The sequence below is a fragment of the Drosophila innubila genome, assembly GCF_004354385.1.
Source record: "Drosophila innubila isolate TH190305 chromosome 3R unlocalized genomic scaffold, UK_Dinn_1.0 2_E_3R, whole genome shotgun sequence".
Classification (NCBI taxonomy): domain Eukaryota; kingdom Metazoa; phylum Arthropoda; class Insecta; order Diptera; family Drosophilidae; genus Drosophila; species Drosophila innubila.
The window spans coordinates 29,874,166-29,889,973 of NW_022995380.1; the positions used below are offsets into that span (position 1 = coordinate 29,874,166).

A 15,808-nucleotide genomic window follows, 5' to 3' on the forward strand; every position below is an offset into this window, starting at 1 on the left:
CATTGCACTTACTCGATACTTTGACTGCTGTCAAAAGTATGTTCATCGATAGCATTGCACGTTTACAATCAGCGCGGTATATTTAAAAGAATATAATAAATAAATAATAATAATTAATATTCATTTATTTCCATGCTCTTTATTATAGCAGCAATCTATATAAACCTCGTATTTGCGTTCAACTTTTAATTTTGAATGATATTTAAGAATTTTTTAAATTATTAAAAATAGGTATGATGTAAATAACATATAATATGGCTTGACAATTAATAAATAAAGAATTTCGCAGTGTATTGGCAATTGACAATCGCTACTCGATATTAATCGATGCCATTGCACAAGTATCTTAAAGTATCAATTGATTAGCGCGCGCTAAGCTGTCATTTTGAAAACATTGAAGTTGTAAATAAATGTTTGAAAAGCAATTTATTCAAGATTATTGCTGTAATTGTTTATTGTAAGTTACATTATGCTTATTGTTATGTCACGTATGATAATCATAGCTGCATTCTTTGTAATTAACTGTATAAATATGGGGATTTGTCAACTTAAAATACTACAAAAAGGGGGAAAAACATTTCGACAAGAAATGCAATAATAATGTAATAAGCTACATTTGCAACATTTTAACACAAGTTACAGTAATTTTGTGTTGGATATCAACTTAATCTAGAGGTAAATGCGTCGCAAATCCTTTGGCGTGGTTATGGAATTGCACTGCGGGCACAGTTTGCGTGCTCCGAGTGTCTGGAGCCAGCACTGCTCGCAGTGGACATGCCAGCAGGATACGGAAATGGCGGGATTCTTGTAATCATCGATGCAGATCAAGCATTTCAATTTACTCTGCGCTTGTTTCTCATAGAGACGCAGACGCGCTTTCAAGGATTCAATGATTTGTTGTTGATTATTATTAGTGCTTCTGGATGCTTGAGATGTGGATGGTTCCAGACTGGTTGGGTCATCCATCGGTTCAGTCGTTGCGGCGCTGGAATGATGATTTTTCTGATGAGCTGTCTCATTGGCGGAGATCAGTCGCCGCACATACATGGTGACATCCGCCGAGGTAACTCCCTCAGCTCCTCCTCCTCCCTCCTCGTTGTTATCCTCGCTGGAAAGTGGTATGACATCCGCTTCACCATATTGCGTCGGTCCATAGATGTGTGTATCATCCTCATCCACATTCACATCATCCTCATCCTCATTGCTCTGCTGTCCATTATGATATTTAATGGTCTGTCCCAGGTTGAGAGCACTGTAACCGCCTTGCACCAAGCTGGAGACACGTATGCGCTTCTGTCCCGCCCACTCGTATTCCTCGTACTCCTCGCTGTCATCCTCATCCTCGCTGGACGGACGCTGCTCACCATTGTGTCCATTCTGACGCAGACACTCATTGGCATGCTCATGGATCTGGGATTGGGGGAAATTGACATTGCAAACGGGACAAGTGCGGCTTAGCTCAGCAGGAGTCGAAGTGGGTGCAGGTGTGGGAACAGCAGCGGGAACAAAAGCGGATGTGGCTGCGGAGGCGGAGGCGGGCTGAGCTGGCGGAGGAGGAGGTGTGGCACGTTTGCGTGTGCGTTGACGCTGTCGTGACTGTCGATTGCGCTGCACACGCTGGAACACACTCCAAGGCTTCCTCTGACCAGTTTCCCCGCCAGACTGAGATTGTAATCCAGTTGTGGTTGTTGTAGTCACTGTTGTTGTTGTTGTTGCTGTTCCTTCTGTTGTCGATCTCAATTGCATGCTGTGCAAACGCTCCACTTCCACCTGACAGTGATCGGCCACCTGACTCCGCTTGATTGTCGCCTCGCAGCTGGGACAAATCACATCAACATCAACATCCTCGTCACTTTTATTATTTGTTGCCAGCGTAAAGTTCTCCGAGTTGCCAACTGTCTCGGTTGCCATTTTGTGCTGCTAATTAATTGTTAGCAACCTTGCGATTGCAACTGGGCGCCACTCTTCTTTCTTTAATTTTTATTTTTGACTTGGATTTCCTTTATAATTGCAGATTTAAAGTTAAGTTTTTTCCCCCGAGCGTATAAAATAAAAAACAACAAACGCGACGCCGATCTAGTGATGTAACTTCAGTTGTCAAACAATCGTCAGCTAATAGCGATAGTATCGATATAAGTCACATATACGCGCCACCATCGATACATTATTAAGCATGTTCTTGCAACTATCGAAATTTCGCACAATCAACCAACACCACTCTTGGCAATTTTATAGCTAGTTTTGGCTATTTTCATAGTTCAATAGCTAAAAATATTTTGAAGTTGCTACTGCCCGAAATTTGGCCATCACTGACAAAAAATGCAAATTTTAAAATGCAAAAAACTCAATAAAAAATTAATAAATTTGATGATTAAAATTTAGAAATTAGACAATATTAAGCTTAACATTTTAAAAAAGGGTTGAAGTTCGTCAGCTGTCGGGAAGAGAAGTTATCTAATTTAATTTAAAAAAAAAAAGTTATATCGAAAAATCAAGAAAATTCAAAAAAAAATTATGCAAAATTTAATGTTTTTAAATAATACAAGTAATTTCTTTAAAGCACTTTTATATATATATATATATATATATATTTTTTTTTAAAAAGATTTTTAGAAGGTTTCAAAGTTTTTTAAATTAAACCAAAACACCAAAATCATAATTTTTTTGTGGTTTGACCGTTTGCCGAGTTTTTACGAAGTTGACGGTCTCGAGGGAACAATGAGCCGAGCGAGCGTACAAAAACGATCGTCGGTTGAGCGAAGAGTAAGCTAAACAAAATCAAAATTTAAGGGTTTCCTCGCAACAGTTTCGCATAGGGGCAGTCAGCGAGTGGTCATTTTCTGACATCAAGCACGATTAATAACAACTATTGCAAATTTTTAGCATTTAACTTTTTTACCATGGATAACTCGACTTCAAAAAACGATGAGATAGTACCCAAGTACAACATGAATCACGGCAAGCGCGGCAAGGCACTTATCTTTAACCATAAGATATTCGATGAGAATTTGGACTTGTCAATCCGGGACGGCACAGATATGGACTGTAAGAGATTGGACCAGGTGCTTAATAAGTTGGACTTCCATGTTACCGTGTACACAGACTTGTGCTACAAAGAGATTCACACAGTTATGAAGAAAACTTCATTGGAAAATCACGAGGACATGGATTGCATCGCGGTGGCCATACTCTCCCATGGCGCAGAGGACGCCATCTATGCCAAGGACACCTTCTATAAGCTCGACGATGTCAGTGACCTCTTAACGCCCGACAATTGTCCCACGCTGGCCAACAAACCAAAATTATTCTTCGTGCAGGCTTGCCGAGGAGATCGGGTGGATAAGGGCATCCGTTCCGCCTTTGTCGACGCAGTCGAGTCCAAAACGAACACAAGTTTAACGATGCCTTCTCAAGCGGACTTTCTCATTGCCTACGCCACCTCACCAGACTTTGTTTCCTTTCGCAATCCCAGGAATGGCTCCTGGTTTATTCAGACTCTCTGTGACGTGATGGAAGAACAAGGTTATCATCTGGAGATTGTTCGCCTCTTGACTTTGGTCAACTATCGTGTCGCCAGGATGTTTGAGCCTGAGTATAAATCTGGGGTGGCAAAACAAATGCCTTGCATTGAGACAAGGCTGACCCGTGATTTACTATTAAAACCTAAGTGTGTGGTTCTGGAAAAGTGCGACTGTTAGAAGCACAGTACCCGTAACTAAACAAAGTGCAAAAAAACATTCAAGAAAATATTTGAAATAAAATTAATAAAAGACAACCCGCACTGAATTCCAACTCGAATCACCCAGATCTGAGGCATTGGCTCTATTCGTTAGACTTGAATAGGTTCCTGCTAAAATATAGTATACTACTTTGAACGCATTTTAAAAATGTTGTTGTCGTTGTTTTTCTATAAATTAAATTATAAATATCCAAAAAAAAAAAAAAAAATTTATGATGGCTAACAAAAATATTAAAAAAGCGTTTAATATATGTATATTTATTTGATTTGATTTTAATTATCTTTAATCCAAACAAATTATGTTAATATATGAAGTTCATGTTAGAGATTTTGATGACATTTGCTTTTGATACTGCTTGTTTGTAATTACTGCCATATTTTTAGACAATAAATATATTAAATTAAAATATGTGATTATTTATATTATTACTTAATTTCTAAAAATGCAAATGATTACAAAATATTTTTGATGTTACATAAAAAATTATGGGTTAGGAATGAGTACTTCAACTTTTACTCCTTAACAATCATTTTTAATGGTAAACAAATTGCATAAAGAAATAAAGCATTATGCCGGGACTAAATTATTATATATTATGGCGAACTTTGCCATCAATTACTTCTAAATCTGAAGGTATGCGATAAAATCCTATCCAGGTCAGCAGTAGAAAATTTAAATCGGAAGGTATTCTTTAGTCATAGTCACAACACGAAACCACCATGTGGTTTAATATTAATAATAATTTCGCTTCAGAAATAATTTATTTGTACGCGTTTTATTTAAAAGTCACTCAAAATTGGCTGATATACATATTAGTCGACACAGAAATTGTATGAGCAATATTTTTTTTCGGTGCATAAATTTGTTGCTTACATGATTATATGACAATGTACAGGTGATTCAGGTAATAAATTGTTCCTTTTCATTATTTCAGATTGTTATCGCTTTTTCCCCTTGTCTTGATAAATATATACTATCATTTACTATATCAGGAATACAGTTTTCTTACAATTTTAAGCCTTTACCCAGATGGGCTATTTTACCCTTCTTTCGGGCTGTGAAATTCAATTTAGGATCTGATGTTGGTTTTTTATTTAGAGGCCAAATTAACCCAGTGTACCCGCCATTAGCCAAGGTTGGGCATTCCTACCCAACATTAGTCAAGTTATTTATCTTTCATCGAATATAAATGTTTATAAATGCTTTATATTTGACTGTGATATAGAAATTCAACTTTTTACATTTGAATTATTTTAGTTTTTTTCAGCCTTCAAAAATATTTGAAAAAATTTGACCGAAATGGCCATTCTTAAAGGGGGTTAAATAAAAAGTAATTTGGTTCAATCGGTAGCAGCCAATAAGAGCTTTATTGTGAACTTCAGAATTTTTAAAAGTGATAAGTATATTTTGTATTATCAGAAGGAGAGTACTAGGTATAAATGAACGCACTCGACAGTAGGATACCCTGTGTCCAGCCACCTATATACCGGTAGGCACGCTGAATATTTGATTTCGATGTCTCCACAAACCCCATGAATTTTCTTACTCATAAGTTGTTCTTATGGCAGCAATATGATACGACCGATTTATAGCAAATTTAATCCGGATGTATAAGATCAACAAAGCTCTTATAGTTTCTAAGACTGACGGACAGGTCTAAATCAACCCGGCTGTTGGGACTGATCAGAAATATGTGTAAGGTCTATCTGCCTGTTACAAACATTTTACAAAACCAATATACCCCTTACCCTTTTTGATCTTCGTCAATTGGCTCAAGGTATTAAAAAGACATGTTAGCCAACAAAAATGCAGTTCAATTGCACAAAGCGGTGGATAAGGTTGTCCGAAGTTCTAACTATATATAGTGATTTTTTCAAAAGGTGCTACATATAAATAGTGAGTAATCTAGTAATTGAAATAATGAGCAACGTATTGAAAATAGCTACAAACTGAATGTAATCAAGCTGTGTAACCTGTTATAAATTATTATAACTTATAATTCCATTTTGACAAAAAATTTTGCGAGCGGAATTCGATTTGAGTTTGAAAATTACCGTGCTATAAAGTAAAAATCTATGATATATAGTATAACTTTGCTGAATAAGGTTATCCATAAAAACAAAAAGTATGATACTAAATTTAAAATTTAAATTTGATTACCAATTCTATTGTTTGTTTTATTTTTAATAAAAATTAAAATTATAAGCTACTTACTCATGATAATTTTAATTATAATTTCGTGGATATATTCAGCAGGTAGCTGGAAACCGTGATGGTTTCTGATACCGATAGTTAAATTGTATATAAGTTAAGTGTAAATTGAGGACTAAAATTACCTGTTGTCGTACTGAATGTACAATTTTTTTTTTGTTTTAGCTTAACTATCAACTATCGAGAAACCAAACATGAATAATATTCAATTTGATGCCACTCTCATGGAGGACGACGCGACCTCGACATCTACTAAAGCTTTACCTAAACCACCTACAGATCGTAATGCTCCCGAGTACAATATGAATCACAAGAATCGCGGCATGGCTATAATCTTCAATCATAAGAAATTCGATAAAAACTCCTTGCCAGATCGTCATGGCACTGATAAGGACTGTACAAGATTAAAGAATGTACTCAAGAAGCTGGACTTTGATGTTGCCGAGCACAACGACCTGTGCTACAAAGAGATTGAGGGAGTAATTGAGAACGCAGCATCGAAGAATCATGCGAACAACGATTGCATTTTAATTGCCATATTCTCACATGGTGGAGAGGGACACATCTATGCCAAGGACACGAAATACCAGCTGAACAATATCTTAAAGTACTTTACGGCCAACAATTGTCTCACGCTGGCAGGCAAACCAAAGCTGTTCTTTGTGCAGGCTTGCAAGGGAAATAAGAGTCAAAAATCCTTTATGTTTATGTGTCAAGGGTCTATAGATTATGACTCCTACTCGATACCTGATGAGGCGGACTTCCTGATTGCCTACTCCACCATACCGGGCTTTGTCTCCTTCCGCAATACCATAGAAGGCTCCTGGTTTATTCAGAGCCTCTGTCAGGAGTTGGAAGAAAATGGAAGAAGCTACGACTTATTGACTCTACTGACATTTGTCAACCGGCGTGTCGCCAATGAAAGTAAAGAAGAAAAAGAGGTAGTAAAGCAAATGCCTTCTATTGACTCACGGCTTAGACATCTTGTTTATTTCAAGGAAAAGTCAAAGTCAACCGCCACATCGCAAGAAAAAAAAACATAAGGGAATATAAAAGAATAGAAAAATAAATCCAAAAAAATATTTAAAAAAAAGTATAAAAAAATAAAGTAACGGGTATAAAAAGAAAGGGAGACTACTCTTCCAGTATTTTAGTTCTGGTCAACTAGATCTTATGCGAAGGCTCTACCCACCAAACTACTACGTAAGCGAATGCAGACCCAAATTTTTTGTATTTTTTAATTTTTACTGTATTTGCTGAAAATAAACAAATTTAAAAAAATATATATATAGCAAGAACTTTAAATATATAAAGTGACAAAAAATTAAATGGAAATGTACTTATTCATTTTGTTCACACGAAAGAAACTGGTTCTTTTCGCATCTTCATCTTTGTTATCAGTTCTTTCTTTTTCTCTTCTTTCTCTGCATGATTCAAGCAGAGAGAGAGAAAGAGTGTGAGAGTGGACTATTAAAGCAAGTAAACAAAAATATTTAGTTCTTCAAGCAGACAAATCGTTGCAAGACGTTGCTCACAGAATAATATTTTGTTAATTATTTAATTTTTCGTTTTTTAATGTACGTAATTGCATTCTCTTTGTAAATAATTAATTTATATTAAATCAAACAATTTACTGTTAATTTAATATTTTTAGTGAGTGAACTTAACAATTTAATAATCCCAAATTTCTCTACTATTGCGAAAAAGAATTTCACAATGATTGCGAAGAAAGACGAGTGCACTTACAAGAAAGTAATTCAAAATGCAGACGATTCAACTGATGCCGGTTTGGAGAGTCCGGCATCCTCAAGTTCCTCGACTTCCAACATTAGAGGAGCAGTTCCTAAGCAAGCTTTTAAGAACTACAACTCTCCAGTTCCGGGTCGAAATGCTGCCGAGTACAACATGAACCACAAGAATCGCGGCATGGCTATAATCTTCAATCATAAATATTTTGATGCAGAAATGAAACAGGAGCCCCGTCGGGGCACCGATGTGGACAGTGCGAATTTGGACAGAGTGCTAAAGCAGCATCACTTTGATGTTATCCAACACAATGACTTCTGCTACAATCAGATTGTGAGAGTAATTAAGAGAGCTGCTTTTGAAAATCACGATAACAACGATTGTATATTAATTGCCATACTCTCCCATGGAAATATGGGCTATATTTGTGCCAGCGACACCAAATATAAGCTAGCGGATATCTGTAACCTCTTAACGCCCAACAATTGTCCCACGCTGGCTGGCAAACCGAAGCTGTTCTTTGTGCAGGCTTGCCAGGGGAAGCAAATGGATGATGGCTGCAAAATTCAAACTGACGGCGACTCCCAAATGGGCTACAAAATACCGCTCCATGCGGATTTTCTCATTGCCTACTCCACCATACCAGGATTTCTCTCCTGGCGCAATCCCCTGAATGGATCCTGGTTCATTCAGAGTCTGTGCCTGGAGCTGGAAACTAATGGAAAACGCTTGGATTTAATGACTCTGCTGACATTCGTCTGCCGGCGTGTTGCTTTCGATTTTGAATCCCATACAAACGATCCAAGAAAGGATCAGAAGAAGCAGATTCCTTGCATTACCACAATGCTTACGCGCATCGTATTATTTAGCGAAAAGCCAAAATCAAATTCCAAACTTTTTTAAGTTTTACAGCTGACTTTGTTTACTTTTTTAGCTGATATAGCTAATAAGTACAACAATAAGAAATTTTGGTGTATTGCATGTTGTCCTAACATATTTCTATCATATTGATTTATTTAGTTCAAATTTGCTAACATAACTGTTATTTACGGTCCCTGATTTAAATGCAATTTGATACCAGAAAATATACACAAAATATTAATTTTAAATTTAAAGAATATTAAATATTACAGCTGTCTGTTTTGACCGAGTGGGCAGGACCGCGACAGAAAAGTGTTACCCATAATAAAAACAGCTGTTCCTTGTTTATTTTTGTTGCTTGATTCCGATTCGCGACGTACTTCATTCAATCAAAAATGTCCGTTGCACCGCCGCCTCCACCGTTGCCAGTAAAAACCACTGCTGAAAAGGAAAAAAACATAGCTGGAATTCAACTGCCAAAAGAATTGAGTGAATGCAAGTGGGCAGCTGGTTATCCGGAGCTGCAAAAGGGCTGTTTTCTAAGTCGCGTGTGCCAATATGCTCATCCCAAGCAGTGTCAATATTATGATATTCCAAGTTTACTACAAGTAATTATGCTATATATTTATATATGTGTTTTGAGTAAATATATTTTGTAATTCTGCAGGTTGGTCCCACCTGTGGATTGACAGCGCTGAGCATGCTGCTCAATGGAAAACCAACTGCAGCTGAATTGCTGGCGGATGCCATAGTGTTAAAATATACCATAAATGGAGAAATGTTCAGTGCACAATATTTATGTGAGTTGACGCAAAAGCATTTTAAAAGCATATTTTACAAAGGCATTTTAAATTGTGCGTATATCAAGGAGCAGTTAACCACGAATGGTTGTTTATTAGTGCCGTATCCTTTTAATTCGAACATAATAATTTTAATTTAAAATGCTTTTATCGATATACATTTTGTGTATTTCAATTTGTATTTTTATGGGCAGCACTGAGAGAAGTTACAAATTTAAATCTAGAAAAAATATAAAAAAAAATCGACAAAATTCTAACAATATTCTGTAAAAAATTAAAAATAGTTGAATTTTCTAAGTTGCAACTGTTTTTGCAATTGGATTAAAATGGTACATGTTGCCAAATCGGAAAATTTTGCAGAGCGGCAACCTTCGGTCCGGGTGGCAGCCTCGAAGTATGGCAGCTGTTGCTTTTATTTCCTCTAAAAATTTGGCAACAGTGGCTAACAACATTAAAGTTAAGAAGTGCGCTGCTTATATTTTTGTTGATTATTGCAAACTTCAAGGTTTTTGAGTGTTTATCAAATGGCAACTGAAGAGGAACAGGTACGATTACTAAATATGTTAACAAGGAATTGCGCTAACTTATGTACTTGCAGCTTAGCCAGGTAATATTGCCGGTAAAGGAGCCGCTGGATCTCATACGTCTCAGTCTGGATGAGAAGGTGTATGTGAAGATGCGGAATGAGCGGGAACTGAGGGGAAGATTGCATGCATTCGATCAGCACTTGAATATGGTGCTGGGCGATGCCGAGGAGACTGTCACCACTGTGGAGATCGACGAGGAGACGTACGAAGAGGTGTACAAGACAACGAAACGCACAATTCCCATGCTGTTTGTTCGAGGAGACGGCGTCATTTTAGTCTCTCCGCCCATGCGAGTGGGGTAGGGGGAGGGGCAGGAGCTGACCTTGAACACAGTTAATTTTAATTCGCCGCATTTATACAACTTGTATTAAGATTGGATTTTAATAAAATGCCTATGAAATTGTAGCTATGTCAGTTGCCAGTGCTGCCCAAATTTTTAGCGATAAAATAGCTAAATCGCGCCAAAAAAAAACAAATGACTTAAATTTAAACTCTGTTCGATTTAACAAATTTATTTATTATTTGACATTTAATTAATATTTGTCGGCTATAATTGTGACATTTAAAATATAATTTAGCATTGGCAAATATTTCATTCTGTTTACTTAAGTAAATTTATGGAAAATAACTGTCTAACATTTTTGCTCATTCGTATGTAGCAGATCTGCTATTTAAAGAAAATGCCAGAAATCATGCTAGGCAAACAGAATCATGAAACAAAGCAGCACATCACGATGTCCACAAGATGGCCACATGATCAGGACAGCAGCTGTGGATGCTAAGCGCAGCACATCACGATATCCACAAGATGGCCACATGATCTGAAGAGCAGCTGTGGATGCTAAGCTCTGTGGAATGTAAGCTTAGACGCGAATGGCCGGCCATGCATGTGAGGTTGAGTGTGTGCTTCGATGCTTGCTTAAACGTTCTCTTGCTGCCGACTCTGTTTGCCTGATATTTTCCTTGACAGAATGAATCAAATTTGCGATTTTTCGAGCTGTCTCGACTCTACAATAACAACAAAAACTTGATATTTCTTGTATTCAGATAACAACAATGATCAGTTTTAAAGCTCATGAAACATTTGATTTTCCTTAACTTGAATTCTTGACGCCAGTTATGATGCAGATGGCAATCATGCGCCTTGCCAGAAGTCTGGCCATAAAGCACACTGGGCGCTAATTGTGGGTTACCTAATTGATGACCAAGATGAGGTGAGTATTGAAATTAAAATTTATTTTCCTTAATTTTATTTAAAACTTAATATGTTGATAGGCTGAAAAATTTAGCTTTTTTGAATGGAATTACTTTATTTGGTGATTCTTTAACTCATTTAAGCTCTCCAATTAATAAGATTGGTGCAAGTAAATTTTTTTTAGCTGGGTGAAATTTATTATAATTTTTTAAATATACATAAATCTCCTGAAAGTTGCCTGATTATTTTATTTTTAGTTTTATGTTCTGGCACGCCATGGTAAAACGCGCAACTTGGCTGTGTGGACACTATCAAGTCTAAGCCAAAGTAATGCCAATCTTGTGGAGTTTGCCCAGCCCAATGGTTATCCAGATTGCACCTTTCTGTTGCCACCTGGTGGCCTGGATGGTCCGCTTGGCCTTAAGGAGCGCGCTATTTTGATTAAAGGGTTAACACAAGCAGTTGTGAAAATTGTCTGACCATAACAATAATAAAAAGAGATTTCAAATATTCATGTCTTTAAATGTAATATATTTAATAATACAATTATAAATTACACACCTTACAATATTTCATCTCATTTCGTTACATTTCTGCACACATTTTTGACTTTACGACTTTGCATATTGCTTGAAACTGATGTATACTCTATACATGAACATATATGTATGCTATATATATATATATATATGTATATATCCTTTGCTTAGACAACTTTTTGCATTGGCTGCTCATACTATGAATTTTCAAAAATCACAACAATTAGAGTAGTATATATATATATAAATATGTGTGTATATTGGATAGGTATATACCTATCAGTTATACACCTATCTAATATCTACATATTGTTTTATAGGTATGTATAATATTGTATACATACACGTATATATATTTAGTTACACATCCAGATAATTTGTCTGATTTAAGGTAGTATATAGACGACGGGTTTGGTTAAATATTCGCATTCGCAATCGCATTTGCTAAATAGTTGTAGTTATAACAGTAACATACATAGATACGATCGATAGTTAAGTTTCGTTTAGTTTAGATAATGCCAATTGAGATCAAGGATATTACCCTGATATTTGCATGAAATACAAATCGAAAACGGCAACGGAAACACGCTAACAACTTGGCTAACAGGCAAAGTTAAGTTGTAAACTGTAACTACTATGGATAGTATTTTTAATTTGCATTTTTTAAAAGGATATTTGATATACGCGTCAATTGCTAACAAGTGTTGAACGCTTTATAATTTCAATATGCATACATATATTAACCATATAATTACTTGTGTCTGTGAGTGTGTGTGTTTGTGTGTGTGTGATGCATGTGGCTCGAAAATCTTTTGATAAATTCACAATTCTCGACTTAAAATCAAAATTACAAGCTAAATGTTTTTTTTCTTTCTGTTTTTTTGTTATTAACTAAAAATTTACAAATATTAATTATAAAATAAATTATCATTCTTCTTAGTTAATAATATTTATTGCCGTGCATGTGTCTGGCTCCCTTGCTCTCTCTGTGTGTGTGTATGTGTGTGTATCTGTGTGTGTGCTAGAATGTTTATAGGGTATTATGATGACTAGGTTAATTCAGCACAGGACATGGGCGTGCATCCAATTAGAGCAATGGGAAAATTCTTGACATGCGTTTGCCATTGCGACGACAGCTGGAAGAACTTGACGCCAGTCCACTCAGTACCATCGATATACACTGCAAAAAACGCATGAGAATTAGTAAAAAATTTGTGTAATTTAAATGAAAGAGTTTTACTCACCACGCAACGGAACTGGATGCGATTGCTTTGGTGAGCAAATGAGGCGTGCCACGCCCTCCACACACTGCTCCTTCTCGAGATCACGCTCCTTATCCTTCTTCTTACCCAAGCGCATAACTGCCGGAATAAAGAGATTTTAATTATATTTCGTGAGAATTGCAAGAATTACACTAATAAATTGAGAATAACATGAGAATAAAATTTAGGGCAAACAATATTTGGATAATTCAAAAACAAGAAAAAAACTAGAAAATTCGAATTTTGAACAATAAGTTTAAATAAATAAATGTTGATGGCAAATATTTTATATGTAAGATTCGTATTCGTAATTAAACTAAAAGTAAACTATAAGTTAGAATACTACGAATATTTTAGTTTTTTTCTTTTGGTTTCGGTTTCAGTACCGGTACGCAACGGTACAACAAATAAATTTTGAAACATTTTAAGATGTTAAGGTGTCGTTTTATAATAATTATGACATTGAAGTTAATACCTTGATTCAGAGAAATAATATTTTTTGAGCAAAATTAACGAAAATCGGTTGTGTTTCTGGCAAAGTTATGACAGCTCAAAGTTGCTCAAGCCTCTGACCTAGCAACTTTACAAGTCAAAATTTTTCTTAACTTTTACATGATTTTTTACAAAAAAAATGAAAGGTTTCAGAATCAAGTTTAAAGTGTTGTTTTATACTAATTATAATATAAGGAGTTGATTAAAAGAGAAAACTTGAGATTTAAAATTTTGAATTTTAAATATTTCAAAGGGGGGACCCTTAGAATCGAAATTAATGTCTAGTAGAATCTAGAGGAAAATATTTTTTTTTAAGAATAAAATCAAATTTAAATGCAGAATGAATACAAATGCCAAACCAAGATCAAAATGACATTCCACTTGAAAATCGGTTCAGTTTAAATCAAGTTATGACAGTTTGAAGTTTGTCAGACTTCGAATTTAACCACTTTACAAGTCCAAATTTTTGTTCAATTTCACATGATTTTCTACAAGAAAATGAAAGGTCTCAGAATCAAATTTAAAGTGTTGTTTTATACTAATTATGATATAAGGAGTTCATTAAAAGTGAAAACTTGAGATTTAAAATTTTGAATTTTCGAATTTTCAAAGGGGGGACCCTTACCATCAAAATCGAGTTTTGGTCGAAAATAATAAAATTTTCTAAATGAATTAAATTTGAATACAGAAAGAATTTAGAGGCCAAAACATAATTAAAATGACATTCCGCTTGAAAATCGGTTTAGTTTTGATCAAGTTATGACAGTTTGAAGTTGGTCAACTCTTTGACCTAGCCACTTTACCACAACCGAACCGGTACGAGCGTTTCGGTTTTTTGGTTCTTTTTAGAGCATTAATTTTGGTTACGGTTTTGTAATTCTTGATAGATTTGTTTTTAAAAATACGCATGGGGAAATCTTTTGTTAAATGATGCACTTACTCTGCTTCTGCTTCTTCTCCTTGGTGGCAAAGCTGACAGTCAGTCCATTGGACATATCACCCAGTTGCTGTGCATGCTGTGGCAGACGCCACACCTGCAGATTCCTAAACGTACTCTTAATGCTATTCTTGCCACCGCCCGAGTCGCCACCACGGGACATTCCCCCCTTTGATTCCTTGAGATGCGTTTCACCGGGTCGCACCAGTGGCCAGTAATCCACCTGCAGTTCCACAGCCTCGGCAGCAGCGGCCAATGATCCGCTGAATGTCTGCACCGATTGCAGCGATGAGGGCGTATTTTGTGCATCACTGGAGCCCCGTTCCCGTTCCCGATCGCGATGGGAGGAGGCCGATGACGGCGGTGTCTGCAGCGGTGGTGATATGCGTCCCATATTCTGGCCCTGATTTGGGCCAACTTGTTGCAATTGCTGCTGTGGCGGAGATCCTGAAATACCGCCATGCATATTGGCCGTATTCTGATTGCCAATTGCAATTGGCAAGCTGGAAGTGTTCACTGATCCTCCTCCTCCTCCGCCTCCACCTCCTCCTGCCCCACCTCCAGCTGCTTCTCGGCCAGCAGCCGCATTGGCGGCAGCATTCTCCTCGAGATCCAGCGAGGCCTGTGCACCATCCAGATAACCAATGCGTACATCCTTAAAGAGAATAAAACCATCAGTATTTGTATTTTTTGTATTTTTGTTGGATCATCAAAAAAATGTATGCTATTAAAAAACAGATTTTAGACCCTGCAAAATATCTTTTTATCTGCAAATAGCATAAATAAATATGTTTATTTTATTTTTTTTTAAGGATATTGCTTAAAGAAGTATAATATAAAACAGGATCAAAAAAATATTTCTTCAAAAAAAAAAAAATAAATATAAAATTTGTAAATTACTACCAAAAATATATGTTTCGTTTACTTGGTATTTAAATCCACTAAGGTTTGTATTTTTTTTATATATTTTTATATTTATACTATTTTAATCAAAGCTGCTAACCGGTTCTGAACCGAACCTCGTAGAACCGGTTCGGTTCGGATTTTTAAGCAGCCTGAACCGGATTATGAACCGAACCCTTGAAATTATTGACTTTGCGAGCCCGAGTCTAAACCGAACCGCTTTCTAAAATAAAGGGTTCGGCTCAAAATAAAAAGTTACATAAATTTTATGGTTTTTATACTACGCCATTATTGGCAACTACGGAGTAAAAAAGGTCATATTTAAATCTTCAAATAAATTTAAATTATCATCAAAATTTGACTTACAAAAAAAAAAGTTAATTAGTTAAAAAATTAGAGAAAAATGTATAACAATACAAATATTTTTTGTATGCGATTGAACCAAGGTTCGAAAACCAAACCTTGGGTTCAGGGGGTATATAAACCAATTCGCGAACCGAACCGATGTTTTGCTCTATGGTTCGAACCGCCGAAC

General features: G+C 36.1%; 7 protein-coding genes across 10 annotated transcripts in view; 5 read left to right on the forward strand and 2 right to left on the reverse strand.

Moving 5' to 3' along the window:
- Nucleotides 1-407: 407 nt before the first annotated feature.
- LOC117792060 (E3 ubiquitin-protein ligase Rnf220) lies at nt 408-2,112 on the reverse strand. The gene has a single exon (XM_034632016.1). It carries the CDS (start codon nt 1,909-1,911, stop codon nt 670-672), a length of 1,242 nt encoding a protein of 413 aa, XP_034487907.1. The 5' UTR covers nt 1,912-2,112; the 3' UTR covers nt 408-669.
- Nucleotides 2,113-2,900: 788 nt separating this feature from the next.
- LOC117789528 (caspase-like) lies at nt 2,901-3,870 on the forward strand. The gene has a single exon (XM_034628559.1). It carries the CDS (start codon nt 2,901-2,903, stop codon nt 3,696-3,698), a length of 798 nt encoding a protein of 265 aa, XP_034484450.1. The 3' UTR covers nt 3,699-3,870.
- Nucleotides 3,871-6,145: 2,275 nt separating this feature from the next.
- On the forward strand, nt 6,146-6,994 carry LOC117789529 (caspase-like). Its single transcript, XM_034628561.1, has one exon. The coding sequence runs from the start codon at nt 6,146-6,148 to the stop codon at nt 6,992-6,994; it is 849 nt and encodes a 282-aa protein (XP_034484452.1).
- Nucleotides 6,995-7,515: 521 nt separating this feature from the next.
- On the forward strand, nt 7,516-8,806 carry LOC117792620 (caspase-like). The gene has a single exon (XM_034632826.1). The coding sequence runs from the start codon at nt 7,668-7,670 to the stop codon at nt 8,598-8,600; it is 933 nt and encodes a 310-aa protein (XP_034488717.1). The 5' UTR covers nt 7,516-7,667; the 3' UTR covers nt 8,601-8,806.
- An 8-nt stretch (nt 8,807-8,814) lies between these two features.
- On the forward strand, nt 8,815-11,650 carry LOC117792621 (UPF0692 protein CG33108). 2 transcript variants are annotated; one of them, XR_004618191.1, is made up of 5 exons: nt 8,815-9,166; nt 9,226-9,358; nt 9,433-9,461; nt 11,063-11,159; nt 11,398-11,435. XR_004618191.1 is itself a non-coding variant. In XM_034632827.1 (4 exons), exons 1-4 carry the CDS (start codon nt 8,954-8,956, stop codon nt 11,617-11,619), a joined length of 768 nt encoding a protein of 255 aa, XP_034488718.1. In that variant the 5' UTR covers nt 8,838-8,953; the 3' UTR covers nt 11,620-11,650. The 2 variants fall into 2 exon arrangements, 1 of the variants encoding a protein (XP_034488718.1); XM_034632827.1 differs by having other exon boundaries at nt 8,838-9,166; nt 9,226-9,461; nt 11,398-11,650.
- On the forward strand, nt 9,755-10,353 carry LOC117792622 (U6 snRNA-associated Sm-like protein LSm3). 2 transcript variants are annotated; one of them, XM_034632828.1, is made up of 2 exons: nt 9,755-9,903; nt 9,957-10,353. In XM_034632828.1, exons 1-2 carry the CDS (start codon nt 9,883-9,885, stop codon nt 10,245-10,247), a joined length of 312 nt encoding a protein of 103 aa, XP_034488719.1. In that variant the 5' UTR covers nt 9,755-9,882; the 3' UTR covers nt 10,248-10,353. The 2 variants fall into 2 exon arrangements, with proteins under 2 accessions (XP_034488719.1, XP_034488720.1); XM_034632829.1 differs by having other exon boundaries at nt 9,801-9,903; nt 9,962-10,353.
- Nucleotides 11,651-15,808, reverse strand: part of LOC117792619 (phosphofurin acidic cluster sorting protein 2) — a 45,698-nt gene continuing 41,540 nt past the window's right edge. For both annotated transcript variants that reach the window (XM_034632824.1, XM_034632825.1), the window contains 3 exons: nt 14,374-15,025; nt 12,924-13,040; nt 11,651-12,859 (listed from right to left, as the gene is read on the reverse strand). In XM_034632824.1, coding sequence (XP_034488715.1) covers nt 12,729-12,859; nt 12,924-13,040; nt 14,374-15,025 — 900 coding nt within the window. In that variant the 3' untranslated portion in view covers nt 11,651-12,728. The remainder of the gene's footprint in view (nt 12,860-12,923; nt 13,041-14,373; nt 15,026-15,808) is intronic.